Here is a 23886-nt window from a genome sequence, read left to right on the forward strand (position 1 = left end):
TATCTATATTACGGGCTAAACAGTGTTATGCATTTGCAATAATTTAATTCACTGCTAGTTTAATAGTGTCAGTGATTTTAAGTTCAATCTACAAGCAATCCAGTTTAGCTTTATATTATGTCATCGTGTAATGTGAATGATACGTTATTGACATACATTTCTGCACCTAAAGTAGGCAATATACATCATGGAGCCTTAAACGAAATTGTTATACTTTTAGGTATTAAAGAACATTCACGTTGTTTTCTATGAGACTAATGACTTACGATTATAAAAATTTCGAAAAATCAATTTTTTAAGACCAACAAAATTGGTCAAATTTAATAACAATAGTATTGATATTAAAATTCGAAGATTAAATTTTAAAAATTGCTATTAATTTAATTGTAATTCTTACACACACACACGCGCGCGCGCGCACGCACACGCGCACGCACGCACACACACACACACTTTCAGTTGCTTTGTATGTTTATAATTTATTTATATATGATGAAACAAACAAAAATGTACAAATGTACTTCCTACGTATTTTTTTTTATTTTCTACACAATAAAATTATATATGACATGAAAACTAGTGTAGTCGTTAGTTCTAAATTTAATAGAGTCATAAAATAATTAATCGTGATAATAAAACAGGTAATATATACAGTTTCAAAATTGTAAGTGGTAGATTTTTACCCGAAGCTGCTATGAATAATGTAGACTAGTCTAATGGTGGGTTTACCAGTATTCAATTTGTTTACATAAAAAGTAACATATACAACAAAAGCGATCGTATTTCGTGCAACAGATCCGTGAGGATAGAAAACAAATTCTAGAATCTGATTGGTCTACTAAAGGAATTAATAATATCCATAACAGCATGAAATTTACCTTTCTTTTTCCTATCTATTGTAATAGGATTGCTGTCCTCCCGCCTCCACATTATCTTAGGTGTTGGGAACCCCTCCGCTTTGCACACGAGACTGATGTTCTGGTTTTCTCTTACCGCAACTGCAGAGGTCGTACTGTCCTCGTCTATTATGTTGGGAGGCACTGAAATGGCCAATACATCAGTCCAGGTAAGGTTACACAATACATATGTACTTGTCTAGAGGGTAGCGAGTAATTAACTATGTCAATTCGCTTGGTCACAGTAATCTACTTACTCTTGTCGGTTACACATTATTACATACTAACTATGTCAATTCGCTTGGTTACAGTAATCTACTTACTCTTGTCGGTTACACATTATTACATACTAACAAGCTGTTTTTATCTTTACTCAACGGAACAGATGAAGTGTATATGAATATAAGTCTTTAAGAATACTTTGCTGTTGTCTGTGTATTTTTTAAATAAAAAGCTATTTTATAAAAGTAGTTGCATTTAAGAGGGATTCTCAAATACCTATCCTCATTTTGGCCAGTAGATTTTTATTTTTGTGACATAAGCCCTCTATTCTTTAAAAGACCATTATTATTTTCGTTGTTATACCTTTAAGTAATACATAAGAAAATATCTACTTCAGTAAATCTAATGATAAACAGTGGATTAGCGTTATCAACACCGATAATATATGTAACATTGATAATCATTATCACTCTACATCTTTACGTATCATCATTGCCATTGAAATTATTCCGTAATAATCATTTGATTACGTTAATTACAAGTTTACGTAATAACGACAATAAATTCGTGTCCATACTTACGCGAAGAAACATTAATAATATTAAATTTGAGTATTATATGATTACAACTTAAAACTTTTTATATGTTTAAATAATGTTTCCTTTAACAAAACATACCTACAACTACACTAGGATAATATACGTGTTAAAACATACATTCATCAGAAGTATATTTTAATATTAATTTTCAAAACTGTTGAAAATATATTTACAAACAACTTGTACTTATAGTTTAGAGATACTAACATTTTCTGCTAATAAATATTTTGCAATTTTTGTTGAAAGCAATGAATGGAAAATTCTGAGAGTAGCACAAGTATTATAATAATAATAAGTGCTCTTTGTAAGAGGAATATGGGTGAATGTATACTATTGAGGATATGTTTGTATTGTGTTATTACTGTGAATAGATTTCTTTCAGAAACAAAGAGGGAATAACAATTTATTAGAATCTGTTAGACTTAATAGTTATTTTTTTCCTTAAACGTAAACATGTGATGTAATAAAGGAAATAATACTTTTCAAGTTTTTTTATGATTTATTACTATATTTTAACTTATTATTCTATTATATTGCTAAAATAACCTATAAATTTAAAGTTTTAAAATATTATAGAATGCTGGGGTTTTCGTATTCAAAATAATAACAAATATTGCTTTATTTTAATATTTTAATTATAGCTGTGTAGTAGAAACATTTCTTGTAAAATGTTTTAAAAATTTGCATTATAAGTTTAGTAACGGAACTATATGGTTTTAAAATATTATAATGAAGCAACAATATTATTTCCAGAGTCTGAAATAACGCAGGTGCTATTATTGCAAACGTCGCTTGATTATTCATAAACTAAAATACCCCACGGATAATTTGAACAACGTAGTTACCTACATCGTATTCGACAGAAATTTTATTTCTTTGTGATTTTGGTCTTAAATGTCTTGTATATATAAATTTATATACACAAACTTCACACTTTCACCATTATTTTGTATTTATATTTCTATCCGCTTATAACGATATTAGATGTAAGTTCCAAATATTGATATAAATGTGTAAATTTAGTTACTAATTCGTCAAACTTAACTATGCAATGTATCTTATTTGTTTGTTTCTTTGACAACACGGTAAAGGTTTTAAACACATATAAACCCCCTATTTCCTAACTATATATATATATATATGTGTGTGTGTGTGTGTGTGTGTGTGTGTGTGTGTGTATGTGTGTGTGTGTGTGTGTGTGTGTGTGTGTGTGTGTGTGTGTGTGTGTGTGTGTGTGTGTGTGTGTGTGTGTGTGTGTGTGTGATTTATTTTAAGTTCAATGGTTGAGACCGGTTACAAAATTAAGCCTACATAAGTAAAAACATTTTTTAAATAAGCGTATCGCTTGGAAAGCATTTGGGTACACGATTATTTTTACATACACTTTATTTTACTTAGTAGTGGCTTCACAATAGTCACTGTATCGGGTACTGATTTTATGTTAATATTTTGTAGGATTCCCACATACAATGGCTCTGATGACAATTCAATGGCACTACTCTTGACAATATTTTGTATTCACATTAGGTCCACGTATTGAATGTATGCCAACATAAATATAGAGACTCAAATATACTTAAAATGCATTGTGGTGACGTTATCTGCAACTGCTAAAATTACATAGTTATAATACTTGGTTATGCAATCTATTATTTTCTATTTCACAATCTGCAACATACCGACAACTTGAAGATAGCCGACTTGGCTTATCATAGGATTTGTGTTGACCTGGCACATATAGTAACCCCTGTCCTCCTGCTGAACCCCGGTGACGTGAAGCAGCCACGTTTTCTGACTGTCATGAGACACACTGAACCGCGGCACTCTGGAGATCACGTGTCGGTGAATCGTGAGTATCATCTGTCTGTCTATGTGAATCCAGGCAACCTGCATCAGGTAACAACATTTACTGCAATAACTATTTTAGGTGTAGACCTGGTTCATGTTGCACCCCGGTGACGTGAAGCAGCTACGTTTTCTGTCATGGGACACACTAAACCGTGGCACTCTGGAGATCACGTGTCGGTGAATCGTGAGTATCATCTGTCTGTCCTATGTGAGTCCAGGCAACCTGCATCAGGTAACAACATTTACTGCAATAACTATTTTTGGTGTAGACCTGGTTCATGTTGCACCCCGGTGACGTGAAGCAACTACGTTTTCTGACTGTCATGGGATACATTAAAACCGTGACACTCTGGAGATCACGTGCCGGTGAATCGTATCATTTGTTTGTCCATGTGAATCCAGGCAACCTGCATCAGGTAACAACATTTACTGCAATAACTATTTTTGATGTACGTAGATCTGGCACATGTAGTAGCCTCTGTCCTACTGCTAGATTCCTGTGACTGTATGATTCTTTTCAGTCTCAATTTATATAGAAAAACTACTGCAAGATTAATATAAGATTAATATTAAAATTATCGTCTTATTTGGAATTTCTGGTAGAATATACTGGTAAACTATTATAATTATAATAATAATTTTTGGTTTCTATATAAAACTTAAGTATAAACTTAAGTAACTTAAAGGATAAATACATAAAAGAATGTGGATGAAGATCCTATAAATAACTTTAATGAAGCTTAAAAATTACTTTAAAGATTACGGTCTCAGTCAAGGTTTGTCTTGAAATAATATTGAATGGTTAACTCCAAAATGGCCTCGAACACCACATTTTATACACTCCCAAAAATTCACAAGCCCATTCGTCCTCCACTCGGTAGGCCTATTGTTTCTATCCCAACAGGAAGAGTTTCAGCTTATATTTATAATCAACAGTTTGTAGAATTATTACCGTCCTATATCAAAACTTCTACTGATTTAATTTTAAAATTCCACCAAATCTGTAAAACCTACTGTAAAACAACCAATTCTAGAAAATACTCTTTTCGTAACAGTATATGTAATTGCTCTATACACAAACATATCACTGTACATACCACTCTATACTTTGTTCCCTAATAAACATCTCTTTAACACTGTCTCGAAATATAATCATACACTTTCTATTAACTTCAGATTTCAGTAAAATATTTATCTTTCCAGGTTGAGGTTCATTATTTATCAACTGACTTATATTTATATTCTAAGCCTATTCGACCTTTCATAGTTTTAATATATAGTAACATGTTTTCAATTACGAGTATATACCTTTTTTAAAGTGATTAAAATATGTTATCAATCAATTCATGTAAAGTTATTTTAAAATATACAAAACATTCTCGGAAGCTAAATTTTGAAAATACATGGTATTTCATAAACCAAGACGCTTTGGATACGTTTGATAATCTTAAATATATTTATATAAATTTTTCCGCTATAACTGTGAATGACCGTGGAGATAACCTTCAGATAATTAAATTTATTGTTTTTTAACCTTTAGATTATTTTTATAGTTGTGTTCTAATATAATTCCCCTTAAACTATTTGTTTGCAGTAAGATCAATTAAATTTCATAGAACGAATTTGGCTAATTAATCAAATAGTTTTTTATTTAAATGAACTGTTTTCTAAAATATAGTAATATTTTTATAGATTCTATAAGAGTTTTGAAAAATTTTGTTGAATTCGAAGAATGTTTCATCTAGTTTGCAGAATTAACTTATACGACTTCGGATATTGTATGTATTTGCGGATATTTCATTCGTTATTTTAAAATATTATATAAATTCATATGAAGTTGAAACTTGAACTGTTATATATTAGAGATTTTGAAATGCATTACGTATAGATGTTTAATTTATTTTTAATTTTTCTAAAACAAGGTAGGAGTATTTACTATAGAATTTTATAAATCGTGTTGAGGTATTTTAGATAGTATTAATATGTGAGTTGTTAATGGCTCCAAATACACACGCACGCACAAATAAACTTATAGAGAAAATAATATACATATTTAAAATAATCCTACATAACAATAAATTCTTATTTTCCGACTATAGAGGAGCTGCTAAAATTTCAAAGCGTCCATTAAGGCATGAGGGCTGTGAAGCATACAAATTTGTATATTTTAAGTTATGACAGGAATACGAAATTGACGGTATTATAATTCAAATACGTGGATAATGCTAATAGGAGACAAATTGAGTAGGTGAGAAGAACGTACCAATGTTGAAGTGAGAAACGCAACAGACACTCGATTATTATCTCACGCCGGAGCATCGCACCCCTGCTCACACAGTAAATTAGCCAATATATATGTAAATTAGTAGACTATGCCGAGTACTGAGAATTATGTGCTCTAAAAAGTCTTCTTTCACTTACTGGCTACAAAACATGGAAAATCCGGGTAAGTTTATTTGTCAATTCCTTACAAATTAAATGTTAAATCCTTTTTATTGAAGGCTCATTGTGAAAGAAATTTAAATACTCCTAATGAATATTATTAATTTGTACTTGTTATTCTTATAACATTTACAAGTTTTAATTTTATTATTGGCGGAACTTTTGTTAAGCCTAGCACTTGTGAGGATTCGTCAGGGTGAAAATTGTATTTCTATCTGTCTGCCTGTCTGCATATCATAAAAAAGACTGACCTATAGAGCTAAACTTTTGCATAAAGCTTCATTTACATTTGAGAAAAACTGAATTTGATAATGATGTATGTCTCTCGATTGGATTTGACTGAGCTTTTGCGTGTATTTTCACACTTGTCTTAAGGATAACCTAATGACAACGAGGAAATTACACGGTAAATACACTTGTAAACAAACTAATTACACCCATAAGTGCTTAAAACATGCGACATTTTAACACATTTAACCTAAACATCCCAACAAATACAACCTTTAGTTATAGTCATTTGGTATGTAGACTGTCATAGGTATATCACTTTTATTATTTATTTACTGGCATGAACACTATTCTAATGAATTTGTTGTTTGACAAGATCTTTCGAGAAAAATTACGTACGCAAACTTTAAATTTCGTTTGAAACTTCATTTCCACAAAAATGAGTTCTTTTTTGCGTCATTTGTGTGTCAACTTCTTTTTTGTACGATTTTCTACCTGTCTTATCTGTCTGCAAGACATCATGAGAAACAAATGAGCAATATATGTAAAATGTTGCGTACAATCTCAGTGTAGTCTGTACGACATGTGATGTGGCATACATGTATCTTGTATTAGTTCTTTTAAAATTATATATTTTGAATCAATTTAGCAAGCAATATACTATATTATCTGAAATGTTGTGCAGTATACGTTCGTATTTATAATTTCCACTTTATTAAGGGGCAATCAGTTGTGCTAGCCAAGAAAATTTATGAAGTTTACTTCCATAGTGTACGTTCTATCAAAGCCTGTTTTACTGTACACACAGGTTCTTTGAAGTTACTGTTTATTTGTTATAAACATACACTTTTAAAATGTAAACAGATTTTAAGTAAAATGTAGTATATAAATATTGAGCATTACAATAATTACTGTAGTAATCTATTTCAATAAGAATGAGAATCCAAAATAGTTGATACTAACTAGTAAGTTCTCACATTATAAACATAAATTACTCTGTAACTGATGATCGATACAATGAATCCCAATGTAAATAGTATACATTAAAATTAATAAATGCTATAAAGGCGTTCAAGTTTCGTTCAGAAATAGTATCCAATATCTGTAAAAGCTACAGTTGTTTGTAAAAGGTTATCCTTATGTGAAATATTTTTAGTCTTTGACATCCTTAATTAGTTGATTATTTTTTATTTTTTCTCTGGACAGAGCTCTAACTTTTTATTTTACCAATTCGTTTTATAAATTTATTTACTGAATGAGTTAAAAAAAAGATATATTATTGTTTTAGAAATAACAAAAATAGCAATAACTATGAAATAACTGTAAGTTCATATAAAATTTACATTTTGTAAATTAATACTGAATAACATGTTGTATTGTTACCAATAAATGGCAAAAGCATGTCGTTAGGTTGAGTACAATATTTTAATCTTATCTTAGTGTGCACAATTATTGGCTGTGACCAAGAGCTCCGCACCCCTAGACTGCTGCAGATTATCCACCTGACTGCGGCGTCACTCTCTCACTAAATTAGCCAATATATATGGAAATGAGGCTACTAAGGCATACTCCTTCCATACCAACTTTATACAAAATTTTGGTTCAAGCGAACAGAGAGGTTTATTTTAAAATATTTATATTGCATGGTAGTATACCAAGTACAAATTGTTATAATCTTAAGTTTTATAACATAATTCTACAATTTACTTACAATGTATATTTAGAGATTATTTCAATTCCATAGACTTAAATTTCTTATGTTAACTTTGAGATGATGATGTAAAAATAGCCTCTTGAAAAAATGCCTTGGAATACAGGAAGTAATGTTTTGAATAGTTCACCAACAATTTGAAACAGAATATGAAACGCAAAAACAGCCATCTGTATAAATCATGTCAGTTCAGGGCAAATAAAATATAATATTGTTACTTTCTGGCTTAGTCGTCTAATTAATTACAAATTTATTTGAGCAATAACAACTAAATCATAACCTAGAAACACTTTTAGTTTCAAAATAAAAGTAAACACTAATACCCTCCCGACATATCTGGATTTACATTTTTATAAACAGGCGTGGTTAAGAAAACTAGATTAGAAGGCAAATTTATATTTAATTGAATTTATATTACTGTAAGATATAAACGTTTATAACAGTGAAGTCATTGTTTTCTGTACATAAGATTACGATATACATACGGTTTCTTTGATCCTTATCAAAATTATTTCTAATAAAGTTTAAACACCCTCAAGAAGAAACATTTATAATCTTTATATTATTTAAATATATTATATAAAATATGAATGTCATAATAATAACGTATTTTATAGTATATATACATATTTACTTACTTCAAATTTTTAAGTTACTCCAGTAAAGACCCCAGTCATGAAGTACAAATCCTGCATTCTTTGATCAGCTCACGCGCCCTTGCTCAAATCGCAGCTGCTGGTTAGTGCGATCGTGGACAGTACTATTAAAGGAGCCGTAATATTTTAGGATCAATTAATTTATACTTATTAATTTTGTAATGCTTTGATTCAGATACAAAATTACACTTAACATGAGATTCAATAAACTCATAAAGAAATTCTTGTTTAGTTCAATATGATTTGAAGACTTCTAATAACAACATTTACAATCTTATTTGATGGCACATTATAATTTAAATGTCTAAATGTTTTAAATAACAAGTTTACTATATGTATTTTTAGGTAGTACTATGAATATTAACTACACGCAGACAACATTACGAATGTTATTTTTTGTAAAGTTTTATAAAATGCTTAAAAAAGAATAGTTTGCCTTCAAACTTTAGATTGTTACTATGTTTGCATAAACAACTTTGTAAAGTAAACATTTCATGTCGTCTGTCACTACAAAATTTATATCATACTCGATACTAATAAAAACCTCTACCCAAATATAATGTATTGAAATAAATGAACTAATAGAGCAACGTGAACTTTGTAACCTAATGTACGACATACACTTTTAATAATACTATTTTTTTCGTCATATGTATTTGTGTATGAAGGTACGTTCTTTAAATATTTTGTATTAGGAAATTGTTAATCTTTAACATTGGACTTTTAAATAAACACATATGGAAAAAAACGCGGAATGGACAGTGTGGTAAATAAACAGACTGTTGAGTATAGTCAGAGTTGTTTACAGATTATAGATGAAAAAATTTTCCATGACGCTCTTTTGTTGGTATTTTTTGGTTTAACCAAAGGTTATAAAGATTTTAATCTCTTATGTATTATTGACTTACATATTCTGCTTTAACATAAATAGAACATATATTCTTAATCACAAAGTTTTAATTTGGTAATTCCTCGTCCGGAAAGTGATATGTATTAAAACGTAAAATAGAGAAATTAAGTGGTACTCTAAATACCGCAAGGAATCCTTATTTATTAAGCTCCGCTCATGTTTTGGATAGCATGTTCATATGGTAGTTTATCAATATAGTTCTTAAAATCTGGCATAAGTATTTCTCTTAAACTGATACTTAAATAAACTGATTTACTTAAAGTACATAAGGAGTTGACCTTTATTCAGATCTTTTATTTTTTTCAATTGGTTTCATAATTGTATAGCCCAAATATTTTTTATACTCACTACCATAGAATTCTAAACCCACCATTCATTTTATTTTACTTTTATCAGAATGATAGTTACAATGAAACATTGTCAATTTAATAAAAAAAATACTGGCAGAATTATTGTACTGGTATGAACTAAATGGTTTGGTCTCATATATATATATATATATATATATATATATATATATGATAATTGAAATACAAAATAATTGAATCGGGAAAAGTATGCGCTCTGTGGTGTAATGGAACACATTCACCCAGCAAGTGAGAGATCCGGGTTCGAGTCCCGGCGGAGAAAGTACTTTTTGCGATTCAATGTTTATTGAAATTAAATAAGGCTATTGAAATTTATACAATTTAATGTATATATATATATATAGTATGGGGGACAAAGGTAGCATTCAAAAAATTTGGTCTCATGCAAATCTATTAATGATTTACCTAAGAAAAAAACTATTTATGTACACACAATGTGTATTATTACTGAAATAGCTGTTTTGTTTGATATTTCTTTGCATAATGTCATGGAGACAATTTCGACACAGTTGTTATGGAATTCTACATATGTAAAGTTAAATTTCTAGATTATAATGATTAACTGAACCCGTTTTACTTCAGGGTGTTTTACACATAATGTAGACTAGTTTCGTGGTTATGAAATTCCAAAGTCCAGGCTAGTTCAATAGATTATTGTTTTATGTGCTACTAAATGTTGTTTCATTTGCTCGTCGAATATTTAAACTAAATACTATGTTAGTGAGAGGAAATAAATAGTGCAGCTGCATGTTTAACTTTTTTATCAGTAATATTTATAAATAAAGTTGTAATTAATTTATAAACACTCAAACAGGTCCTATAGTTTTAACATTATAATACAAAATTAGAATAACGTAAATGTTCATTATAAAAAATTTAAATAATTTTGTATAATATTCTCTGAATTGAATGTAAAAAGTTTGTAAGTTCAACGTCATCCTTGCTAAGGAAAATCTTACTCGAGATACTCAGATACTAATGTAAACGTCTCAGCTTGTTTATCATGTACTCAAATACTAGTGAGTTATGTGAAATTATACTCAAGATTCCACGAAAGAGTGTTGTCTGAACTTTTCTATAACGAATATTTGGGGCTAAGGTGTCGATTTTTATTATCCTTTACTTTGTCAAAAAAATGTTCTATGGTTTTGCTTTGAAAAGTGTACAAGAAAGGGTTAATGCCTATGTTTTCATCTGAGTGTTATAAAGGGTATCCCACAACTCTACCAATGTTTTCAGTTAAGATTCCTCAAAGAAAAACACACATTTCCTATTAAATCTTTTTTTTAATTAAATAATTACCCAACTAGCCGACATTTCATTTTTCATTGTTTGAAATTTTAGGAGTATTTTTTGGAAAAGCCACGCAGTGATGGTTTGGGAATCGAAGTAGGACCATATAAACAAAATCTTTTCCAAGCTATATTTAGCTTGATAAAACCCAAAAAGTACCACACGTAATATTTAACATCAGAATCTCTGATACATACTTTTTATTGCGACAAGCTAAAAGAGTTAGAGTTTGTAAAGATCTAATTTTTAAGAATAAACCCATATGCATTTCATATTTCGATCCCCATCATAACTAGCGTGGATGATAAATAATGTATTTCTTAGAAAAAATCCAAATTTTATAAATTTCCAGAGATATTAATGTGTATGCTTATATAACACAAATTGTGTCTCGGTCTTTTTCTGTAAATAAATAATAACAATAAATTTATCCAAATAAAATTAAAACAGCCTCATAAAAAAGTTTAAAAAATCATCAAAAGTACAGAATATTTTCAATGAAATGATATATACCATTCAAAGGAAAGTTAAAATTCATGGAATACAGTTGTAAGAAGATTTTAGTCAGCTTTATTATTGTATAAGCCTGTAGAGTCCTTTAAATAAAAATATGTCTTAGTTGTTGACACAGTTTCCTTTATTTGAAAATAACAGTATTACATAAAATTAAACGACAATATGAAGTAATTGAACGATACATATTACAAAGTTTAAAGTCAAATGTAACTGTTCCACGTACAAATACAGTTAATACCACCGCAGTGACCATTGTACACAAAATCCTCTGCAAACAAGACCAAGTCTCTAGATGTCATTTCATCCCTTTGACTGTTGTGTAAATGACTACATTAGCAAAATTAATCGTAAAACAACAGTTATTAAAAAAAATTAATTTAACAAATTGAGAGAAAATTTATTTTAAGGATAATTACTTATATTTGCATATACAATCAATACATAATACTATGGGTTCCATATTAAAGAATAATCGAAACATTCTTCTTTTACTATTTTACTTGTTTATAATCAAGTAATATATTTAAAAAAAATTATATAGACTTGATATAGCAAAATTCGTAATTCAATAGATGATGGCCAATTTTCTTGCAGTTAAAGGAAAAATTTTCTAAAGTATAATCTGACTGTAAGATAGATTTAGTTCACCATAAGTGTAAAGATATTTGAGTTTTATTTATTAAGTGCAAGTATATATTGAACCTTAAATAAGCTGTTGAATTTGTGGAGAAGTGTCGTAACGAAAGTGGTTTTGAAAATAAAAGATATATTTGCGTATAATAAAATTTTATTGGATTAAAAAAACCTTGATTAAATTAAACAGTGACATTATAAACATAAACTGCCTTTAATTTAACTAAGCCCAAAATGAAGCCATTTAAGTTTATAGAAATACAAGAAACCTTGTTATTTTGGTTTCGTGGTCAAATAGAACGCTCCGCTTAGTATGGAATATTGATCATTAGGAATATATTAAAATTATTTGCTATGTTTAGTAGTGGTACTAGGGAGATGTGTTTTACTACTAAGTGTTAATACTTAGCCTTTCACTATCATACGTCTATCACTAATTTTTATATAGTACAAAATTTGAGTAATTTAAAGTGTGTGATGTATTATTTAATTAACACGTCTGGTAAAATAAGGGTAGAAAGTGCCTAAGGTCTGTTACAGTGAACCCTTATCTTGTATTCAAGGCTTAAATCAGATTTACGAGGGCCGCCTCATGTGCTGTAAATTCTGAACAAAGTGGTGTGAAGTTCCAGCTTAATTCATAATTACGCTTCATCCTCACGGAAACAGCAATACGGTACTTTATATTTGGGTACAGCTGCTGGAAATAGTACATGCATACATAGCTGTAAAATTGTTCACACCTTTACCTTGCTTCTACTATGTAGTTTACTATTTTTTTCCTTTGTATAATACCGGTAGGGAAAGTGTAATTCTAATCAACGGTTAATAATAAAATTACCCTTAATACATTTTTACGGATTATAAAACATCACTTTTGAAAACGTAACTTAAGGCATGTTTAAATTGCCTGACATAATATTTTAGATGTCTGCTATGATTAAATTACGCATACCGTATGTGTATTGTTATTGGTACACTAAGCAAGTATTTGAATATTTTGGCATGTTAATAAATGCAGGTTATATAAACTCAAATTTTGTTAAAGGTACATTATCTTCAACAAATGAGAGGACTTTATTAGTTTCTTTACAATATGACAACTTATTAACTAACAAATATATAAATATACTATATCCTCTAAAGACAAATGCATTTATATATCACGAAAATTGTAAAATATAATTTTATCGATCTTTGTTCCCGTATCTTTAGAGAAATTTAAAAACAAACTTGACCAAGATTTAAATAATAAAATATTGGCCGCAAAATAAACAACTAAAACTAAATATTTTTAAGGATTTTAAATATGTGGTAGGTGTTTAAGAGCGATAACTATATTAAATACACTATACTCGATAGTCAAACACAACATAAATAAACTAGGGACGTTTAAATATGGCTGTTTGTCACTCTTGTTTGAATACGCTTTCCATTGCGATTCGCCAAATATTTTATGTCCATAACTACACGACATATATTTTTTAAATACAGTTAATTTATATAAATCTTTTTTACTCGGAAAATACGTTTGCAAAACAGGATCTATACTTCTTTAATGTTCAATTTATGATGATTCTAAAACAGGAATTATTAGCCTTGCAACGACATATCACGCACGTAGTGGAATTACCAAGACCGTACGGGAAATGTCATGGCCTATTTGTATAAACTAACTCTTGCTCAGATATTAACTAGTATATCCACGCTGGAATACTCCACGTGTGGTATATTAATTGTGATATACTATGTGTACGGAAGAAACCACTGCCAAGACAAAATAATTTTTAACTGCATTCGGATTAACAGATATGACAGGCAACTATTATTCATTCACTAAAACTAGCATTACCACTACTGTAATTGCCTTGCTCAAGAGCTAAGCTGGAAGGATACCTTATCGTAGTCTATAATAATATATTTTGATGCAGTTACAAATACAATGACATTTTATGAGTCGACAATGCGTACAACAGCGGTAATTAAGTTGCCTTGTTTACCTAGCACTACTTTCAAGAATTTCCTATTTTGTAGGAAAGAAATAATGCAATGCATCCAAGCCACTTTCCACGTCATGCATCCAAAGTAGCTCTTGTAAATGGATTGTAGAAGCAGCCAACTAAAACTACTTTTAAAGATATTTGTCCATCATAACTAGAGATTGTGAGTAAGGATCTTCTTGAAACGCATCATAACTCTTGAACTCTTAAGCTAATTATTAATTTCAGCAGACCTCAAATGGGACCGTTAGAACTATGTCATGAGACTCCAAGTCATGAGATGGAGGGTGGCTTTGACTTTCTGCTTACGAATAAGTACTATGGATTTATTACATCCATTGCAAAAATTTTAATTTAAGACTGCGTATGTATCCTTTCGGACAAAATATCGTTGGTCTTATTCTCATCAAATTTCTAACTCTCTTTAATTTCCTTTCCCTGCGCTTATAAAATATGGTCTATTACCTTATCATCCTTATCATAGGACATATGTTAAAACTTAAGCAGCCCTATGAAATTCTAGAAGAATATTTACTGTATAAAATAAGCACTATAAATATTATAGCATCGTTCCTAACCTTGTAAGTTCCGAGATTTTCCACAACACACGGAAGGGATGCGTCTCTCCCTACAGGCACGGTCACGTTGGGAATTGGCTCCACAAACTTAGGCTCGTCCGTTAATGCTGCAACAGACCGTTAAGCTATATAGTACCACCTAAACCAATATGAGAACAGTTACTACAGTGAATGATTAAACATCTGATTAAACATGCGTTTAATACAAAATCCAGAAACTAATATGGATTTAATAATTATCATGCACATAACAGGTTACAGGACATTACATTTTATTTTTTTTTTACAATTATCCCCCAATTTCTTATAAAGTGCTATTTTTCAAAGAGATTATAAACATTTTACTATATTCCATATTAAAAAAGGACACCTAAGCGTTATGTAACTTCTTATGAATAAAACTTAACGAATAGTGACTCAATCCAGTAAAATAACAATGAAAATTGAGGATTACATTAAAATAATAAGTAAATACTTTTCGAATGTAATATTAGAATTTTAATTTAAAGTTATATCACAATATGTCTCAGCAGGATATAACCTGAGCTCTGAAAAAGCAAACGTCGCGCGTCTCTTCCTGTCCGGAAATAGTTTAATTTACATTATACTTCCCTAAGCTCTCTAATTTAAGATTTTTCTGCAATACTTTTAAAAGCTCGTGATAAAAATGTTTTAAAATAAAATTGATAGCAGCAACCCTAATTTGAGGATAGAGAACATAGTAAAAAAACGCTAATTTTTAATATTTTTGCAGCATTTTTTTAAATGGATAAAGATAAAGTCATGAAACTGTATTTAAAATGTTTCACTTAAAACAACAAATAAACAATTTTTAAATTGTAAGTCACTTGATCAATTTTTACACTTTCAACTTGGGGAGATTCAAAGCTATGATGCTCTACTGCAGGAACACATTTAAATTGAAATGTTAATTCAAATTTAATCAGATACCCAATAGCTTAATTAACAGGTTTGCAATTTATTTGGTTGTCCTATCCCATAGTGTTCTCTTTATATAAATAATGAGCGGGTTGTCTGGGACGCTTTATATATATTAACTAATTTAGTTATCCAACTAGGTATTCAGTAGTGATTTTTTATCATTAAGGATTGGCGAAAGGTACACTGAAACATTTCGTAAATATTACTTTTGGTTGTATTTTGAACAGCATTCGAATTATTGAGAATATATAAATCCCATGGAAATATAATAATAGTTGTTCAGTTACCACAAAATCAAAATACTTCTTTAACTTACCCACAATGTTTGTGTTTATAATAATAATAATAATAATAATATGTTTTATTGCGGTAACAATTATAAAATTGCATACAAACGTCATAAATAAATATTTAAATAATAAAAAGGTAGGCCTAAACTTCATTCACTCACGCACACAGTCACATGGTTCTCTCATTCACTCTCATCTTCATTCTCACCAGACAATCCTGCCACTGCCATACCAGAACCAGAGGATTGATGGTGTTAGTTTTGAATTTCGTCCCAGCGGCTCTCCATAAACTCGTCAACCGAGTAAAACACCCCCGACAGCAAAAGATGTCTTAGTCGAGTTTTAAATTTTTTTTTGTCATTCAATTGTTTGATCTCTTCAGGGAGCTTATTGATTAGCTTGACACCAACCTCAGACGGCAAACGTTCGAATGCTGCAGTTCTGTGTTGTTGAACGCGGAAGTTGTCCCTGCCTCTAGTCCCATACTGGTGAACGTCCCTGCCTTGAACCAAGTTACACTTAGAACGGCAGTACAGGACAACCTCCAGGATATAGAGACAGGGCAAAGTCAGCAATCCAAGCTCCCTGAAGGTGTTTTTGCATGAATCTCTGAAGTTCAATTTTGAAATGATTCGGACAGCTTTCTTTTGACTTCTAAATACACGTTCGAATTTGTATTTAGAACAGCTGCCCCACAGTCTCAAACCATATGTCAGATGTGGATATACCAAGCCAAAGTAGGCCGTTCTTAGTATATCCAAAGAGCAGAATTTTGCAAGGTTCCGTAAGGCATAAATACCTGAGGAAACCTTTGAACAAATGCCGTCAATGTGATCGTCCCAAGTCAGCCCTCGATCTAGGTGCATTCCGAGGAACTTGGTGGAATCAGTTTCTTCTATTAGAACATCATCCGCCATCACGGCAGCGAAGTTGTCAGGTTCTTGCTGCCTGGAGAAAAAAATTGACGACGCTTGAATTGGAACTGTTGGCCCTCAGATTTAGAGTTAAAAAATACTGAATACATGAATTCAGTTCTAAAAATTATTTGATTTCTAATTCATCTTTTGTTTTTGCTCTGATACAGAGAGTTGTATCGTCAGCATACTGAACCATCCTCCCCGTAAGGATCGATGAGTTTAATCTGTTGACGTACACAAGGAAAAGGACAGGTCCAAGGATAGATCCCTGTGGGACACCATAAGTCATTTGAACCTTTCCTGACAGGGTATTCGCGATCTGCACACACTGGCTTCTATCCCTGAGGTAAGACGAGATCCATTCGTGCGGCAAACCTCGAACACCACATGTCGTCAACTGGTAAAACAGTGTTTCGTGATGTACACAGTCGAATGCTTTAGAGAGGTCTAGAAATATGCTTAACACATGTTCTCTTCTCTCCAGGCCATCGACAACCGTATCGATTAGGTCTGTGACCGCATCGATTGTTGATTTGTTTTTTCTAAAACCAAATTGTTCGGAACAGAGGATTTCAAAACGATCAAGAACATTTTCAAATCTGACAAGAAAAATCTTTTCAAAAACTGTGCTCATAACTGGGAGGATTGAAATAGGACGATAGTTGCTTGCAAGGCAAGGACCGTCTTTTTTGAAAATGGGTGTGACTTTCGCAGATTTCAAAAGGGAGGGGAAAATGCCTTGTGCGAAAGACAAGTTGATCAAATTTGTGAGTGGAGCCAAAATATGCTTAGAGCAACGTTTGAGCAGCCACACAGACATGCCGTTGATGTCACATGATATTTTTGGTTTCAATCCCTGTATCACGCGGGCCACCTCTTCCTCACTCACAGGAGACAGTGCCATGGATGAGACCGGTCCCATCGATGACACTTCGCTGCAATTGAGGCCTTTGAATGATGGGTCAAGTGATGCAACAGATGAAAAAAATGAGTTGAATTCACTTGCCACTTTAGAGGGATCTGAAATAATTTCGTCCTGGATTTTGAGCTTTGGAATTTGGAAGTTTTTTGAGCAATTAGGCTGTGTTGTTACATTTTTAATAATGCCCCAAGCAGTTTTGGAAAAGTTTTCGCAATTATTCAATTTTGTTTCAATTTCACGTGGTTTTGCAGATTTTATTGTTTTCCGATATTTGCTCTTGAAACTTATAAAAAAAAGTTTTAAATTGTTCATTTTCGGTGCTAATTTAAATCGAATGGTAAAATTTGAGCCGTTCACGTAATTCTAAAATTTCCTTCGTCACCCAAGAATTTTGTTTTGCTTGTTTGCGCTCTTTAAAATTTTTGAAAGGACAAGTTACATTTAAGTGAGAAACAAAAAGATTATGAAACGCGGTGTAAGCTTCATCTACGCTTTCAAGATTGTCTAAAAACGACCAGGACTCATTTTTTAAAAACGTATTCAAAAGGGCAATGTTTTCCGAGCTAGTGTCTCTTTTGATTTTGGATGACGGGTGTTCAATTTCTGGCTGAAAGTTATAATAGGTACAACATTTTATTTACTTGTAAGTATTGAAATATTGTAAAATTTGATATTTGAACTTACGGTTGAAGCAGACTATTTGCAAAGCAATGAAAACTGCAAGCAAAAGATAACAAAAATTGATAAGTTTCATGATGTTGATGTCACCGGAATAGACAGTCGTATTGTGTAATTTCCTCCCAAAGAAATTAATACTGGCATATTCTACCATTGTACTTGATTGCACCATCAATCTCTGGTTACAAGTGGTCTTAAAAATCTTACTTTCTCGTTGGCTGTCACTGCATCGTGATCATGATTACTAGAATTCGTTTATATTACAAATTGACTGTTTCTGGATTGTAGATGTCATAAAATGTACTCAACAGACCGTTAACGTTAATATATAAATAAAATATTGATATTTTGTCTCAGAAAGAGTATGTTTAATAGTGTGTATGATGTTTTCACCTGAACGGTCGACCTTGTACTCTACAGACCCTTAATCTGCTCTACAGAGACCTTCAGCTAGTTGCCTTGAAAGAGAGTCAGAATAAGAATATAAAAAATATTCTTTTCTGTTTCCAAAATTATATGAAATGAAAATAAAACATATTTCTCAAGTTAGATTAATGGTATCCGTGCACACAGCGTAAAGATGAATGCTTGAATATATATATATATATATATATATATATATATATATATATATATATATATATATATAACTTGACCTATTTTCCAAGCTATACTAATAGTTCATTATATTTGTATTTCAAAACCTTTAAATAACCATTGAATTATTTGCATTAATGTTGACTATAATGTATGAGCCACGAAATCTACGTAGCTTCACACAGTGTTGTCTTTGCAACATTCAGTGACAGGTGGAATAAAAATGGAGTATAAAAGCGCTTTGAAAAGCGAATTCAGACATGTAATATTTGTTCTTGTCAATGACTGAATGTTCAGAATTAAACAAATATTTATTAGTATGTTTAAAAAAGGTTCTCTGTGTTAATATTGCGCACAAAACTAATAAATAATCACCATATATCAGGGATGAATTCGAATTGGCAGAGTTAATTCAGTGTTTATATGGTGCATGATTAGACAAGAATCCAAGATCAAGCTGTGCTTTTGAATTTCTGTTTTTAAAATAATTAGGTTTTGGGTACAACAAGTATATAATGATGCAAACCTTCGAACCATTTGATATATAAATAATTGTATAAGAATGATATTTTTGCTGTAACGAGTTCGAATGGCAATAAAGCATCATTATGTAAAGCACATATAAATACGTTTTAATGGTTCCGTGAGCAAGAAGTTCTTTGTACTTCATTAATACATAATTCTTGTTATAAAACTGGGGACCGACAACAACAAAATTAAACGTGAACACTACCTCACTTGAAACAGCTTTTAGTGGATTAAAATGGGGTTTTAGTGGTTCTTAGAAAGTATTTTATGAGCTCGCAATTCCCAAGGGGAAGGAAGTATTAGGCAATAAAAGTTGGCGGCGGGCGAAGTTTGCACGTTACGTCGCGAAAGGGTGGTGGTAGCGCTTAGTGGATAACTCTCTCTCGTCAGTCCACACAGGTCCTAACTACTCAGTTTGTGTTCAACTCTTCGTTCATGGTAAAAAAATTTAACTGCATTAAATAAACCGTTTTACATACAGTATGAACATTCAAAGTAAGGACTTTAACTATGTTTCAATCGTGCTAATACCTTGAAATGAAACAGAGCACAATCGGTTGGTCACATACTGTATAACGTTCTTCGTGATATATCATACACATATACTTTAAATAATGTATATAAAGCTCATATCAATATATGTATACTACAGAAACAATTTCCAGAAATGGATTAAACCATATACTATTAAGAATTATTATAATAAAATGTTTAAAATGAATTAAATCTAAATATTCATACTTTTCCCATCTTTTTAATTCATCACATAGTTCTTTTTTGCAATCTATTTCGTTGCAGGTAATTATAAAACTATAGAATAAATGACTATGTATCAAATGTGTTCTTCTTAACCGTATGTATGGAAATCTCAAAGTAACACGCACCATAAGAGCTTCAGAAAAGACGTATATAGAAAATGTTTTTTCCATTTTACCCAAAAATATAAAAAAAATAGTAACTTATCTGAATTTTTGCTAAATTTTACAACAAGAGTGTCAGATGTATAACGTTGTAAGTACCAACATGGTTTGTATATTATTTTAGTATTGCACATTTTCTAATGGAATACTTTGTTTTTTTAATATTTTTTTATAGTTCTCTATGTTTAGTGGACAATATTAGCTACGTTTATTTACTTGGATATATCTTTCATATTAACTCGTAGATTCTCTTGCATAGGTTTTTTGGCTATTTTCTTTATTAATATATTTCCTTAACCATATATCAAAATCAAAGACTCTTCTGGGTTTTTGTTGAACCTCAACTAAAACAAACACAAGTTTGTCCACCTTTTTAATATGATAATGGCCAATGACAATTCAGAGCTTTGCGTGGCAAATTTGGCATATGAGAGTTGCCATACTCGAATGGATGAAATCAATTTCGATTATTAATTCAAGCACAAAATTTAATAAATCAATATGGTTATTATATAAGAATATGTTTTAAATTTGACTATCAAAGGAAAATATTTTAACATATATAGTTTTCAATCTGTGTTACATACAAATAACTTGAAACTATTCATTCTATTTTTTATTTTTACTTTTATGTAAAAAGAGGAAATTAATGAAATTTGCAGAAAGGTAATAACATAATTTTGCATTATTCAGTTGTGGTGGTTAAAGTTGTTACAATGTTAAACAAACTCTTATAAGAGAACTGACCCTTATAAAATATCAATTATGGTCAGTGACGCTACTATACGTTTATAATATATATTATAAAATTACGTGTAGTAATATAACTAAGAAGTACATTTATAAGTAAAATAAAAAGTTCCACGATGACAATCATTCTTATGTTCAAATTCACCTAAAAAATCTGGAGGTAATCTGTCTAACTAAATGCACCATTGTAGCATACTCAACCCATACAATTTAACACGTTTAGACACGTGTAACCCCTGTAAGATTATCTTAAATGACAACATTAGATTAAATTTAAAATACATTACCTCCATAAATGTTCAATTACTAAACATAAAATTCCCAGTAAGATTTTGCCCTTACAAGTTCACTATTTATCAATACCATTCGGTCTCTCCGCTTTAACCTACACGTAAAGTTCTTTTTATTGCATCACTTTTTATTGCAGTAATAACACTAGCAGAATTTATACTTCTTAAAATATCTTTTATCTTTCATAACTTTTAATATAAGAGACCGGTTGTTTGCTTTGACGACGTGGATGCAGATATATACTCTCCGTTTGAGAAGTCTATGACGTTAAAAATTATGTACTAGCTACGAAAATAACTTAAAAGGAAATATATTGACTAGTAGTATACGATGATTCATGTTACGCATTTTAAACTGTCAATATATTTAATAATTTCCGAGTTAAAAGCTCGCGTACGTCAGACCTGATCGTTTATACGCTTACAGTCATTTAACAATGGATGCGGATTAGGTAAAGAGTTTTAGACTAATAATAAAACTAAAATTTAGACGTTCTCACACTAACGCGAACGTTTCGAAAAGTTTGTTTATCGTTTATATTTCAAAAATTATATCGCAGTAACACTTTTAAGACTAAAATTTTGAACTACTACACTCATCAAAGCTATTACAACTCCAAGAAATACCACATAAATCTGATATTGAACACTGAAGTACAGCGTAAATGTGTAGAGCAAATGTATATATGAACCATTAATAAACCACAGTCACACAATATAAAAATTATTAAAAAGAAAGTTTATCAAGCAATATGATGTGGATAGGTGTATGCAAACCGCACATAATGCAATATGCATGTCTTGACACACAGCCACATAAACCGAGTGACAGCCGTTGCCAATATTTACAGGCGCCAATAACACCGTAGGGCATAAACTGTGGCTCGTAACTCCGAACATGTGCGCTTTCCAACCCGTAAAACCAAATACTATTCTATAGTATTACACTTTTTATAGTGAAAAGTGCTTCCTGTGAATAATACAATAGATAGTACTAGTGGGACAGTCCACAAAGTGGCTAGTCATAGGCTTAGGACTCTTAGAGTAGTAAATAATATAATAAAAAGATTATTCGTTATAACTGCTTAACATTAAGTCTATGATGTATTGTCCTATTATAATAAAATACTTAAAAATTGCAAACAGTCCTAATAGGAAATTGGTAAATAAAAAAACACACACACACACACATCGTATCAATATCAACAATCTGCTCGTTTACAGATTTGAAATTTGTTAAGGTATTAGTGTTTTAATAAAAGAGGAAAATATGTGTTAGGATATGCTCAATGTAAATAATTGAAGAAAGTACTTTTATTGAAAGTTGTGCAAAACAACACCACAAACTCACTCGTATAATATTGAATAAAAATATAAAATACTAATACGTTACGTCGATTTTGATGGTAAATTAGTTAATGCAGAATGATAATTAAGGTATTGAAATAGCAGAAAGAAGTTACTGCAGTGCTCAATTGTTACCTGTAAAAATAAATTTTTCAGTCATTGTTAGGTCGATAACAATAAATAATATTTATAAAATATATTATATTTCATTATTTACGATTATAATAATTTTTAAACTATTAACGTATTTTAACCTTTTAAATTTTTCTTGTATTTGTAGTAAAAACTTGGTAGCAACTAATTTTAATCATTTGCATATATTTATTACGAAATACATATTATACGGGATTTGTAGATGGTAGTTCTGAGAAAGAAATCATTTTAACTTAAAAATTTTAGCAATGAATATTTTTAGATTTGTTTAAATATTTTACTTTGTCAATTTAACATAGTTTACTAAGTATAGTAATGTAATGCTAAATAACTTCAAGTAGTATATAGTACAGTATAATTATATTATACTCTACGTACCTAATATTAGACACAACCAATGTAAATATTAGTATTTACGTGCTAGATTACTCAGACATGATAATACTTAATTACATCACTACGACTGATTTAAGGCTTTTTTATAACTTCTATGATACTTGAAAAGTCGGGGCAAGTAAAAATGTAAGAAAACAATAAAATTAAAACTTTATCTTTTTAAAATATTTAACCATAAGATAACACCAGTATTCCTTCCAATCGTATAAGTTCTGTTAGCTCTTAGCTCTGTAATGTATAGCTAATAAAGTCAAAT

The 23886-nt window shown here is 30.5% G+C and overlaps 1 protein-coding gene across 3 annotated transcripts in view; it reads right to left on the reverse strand.

Annotated features, from left to right (window-relative positions):
* LOC124354934 (lachesin-like) overlaps positions 1–23886 on the reverse strand; it is a 247652-nt gene that overhangs the window by 31349 nt on the left and 192417 nt on the right. For all 3 annotated transcript variants that reach the window (XM_046805746.1, XM_046805744.1, XM_046805745.1), the window contains exons 2-4: positions 14901–15007; positions 3397–3604; positions 879–1040 (exon numbers count right to left, since the gene is read on the reverse strand). In XM_046805746.1, the coding sequence (XP_046661702.1) occupies positions 879–1040; positions 3397–3604; positions 14901–15007 (477 nt within the window). The remainder of the gene's footprint in view (positions 1–878; positions 1041–3396; positions 3605–14900; positions 15008–23886) is intronic.

The sequence above is a fragment of the Homalodisca vitripennis genome, chromosome 2, assembly GCF_021130785.1.
Source record: "Homalodisca vitripennis isolate AUS2020 chromosome 2, UT_GWSS_2.1, whole genome shotgun sequence".
NCBI lineage: Eukaryota > Metazoa > Arthropoda > Insecta > Hemiptera > Cicadellidae > Homalodisca > Homalodisca vitripennis.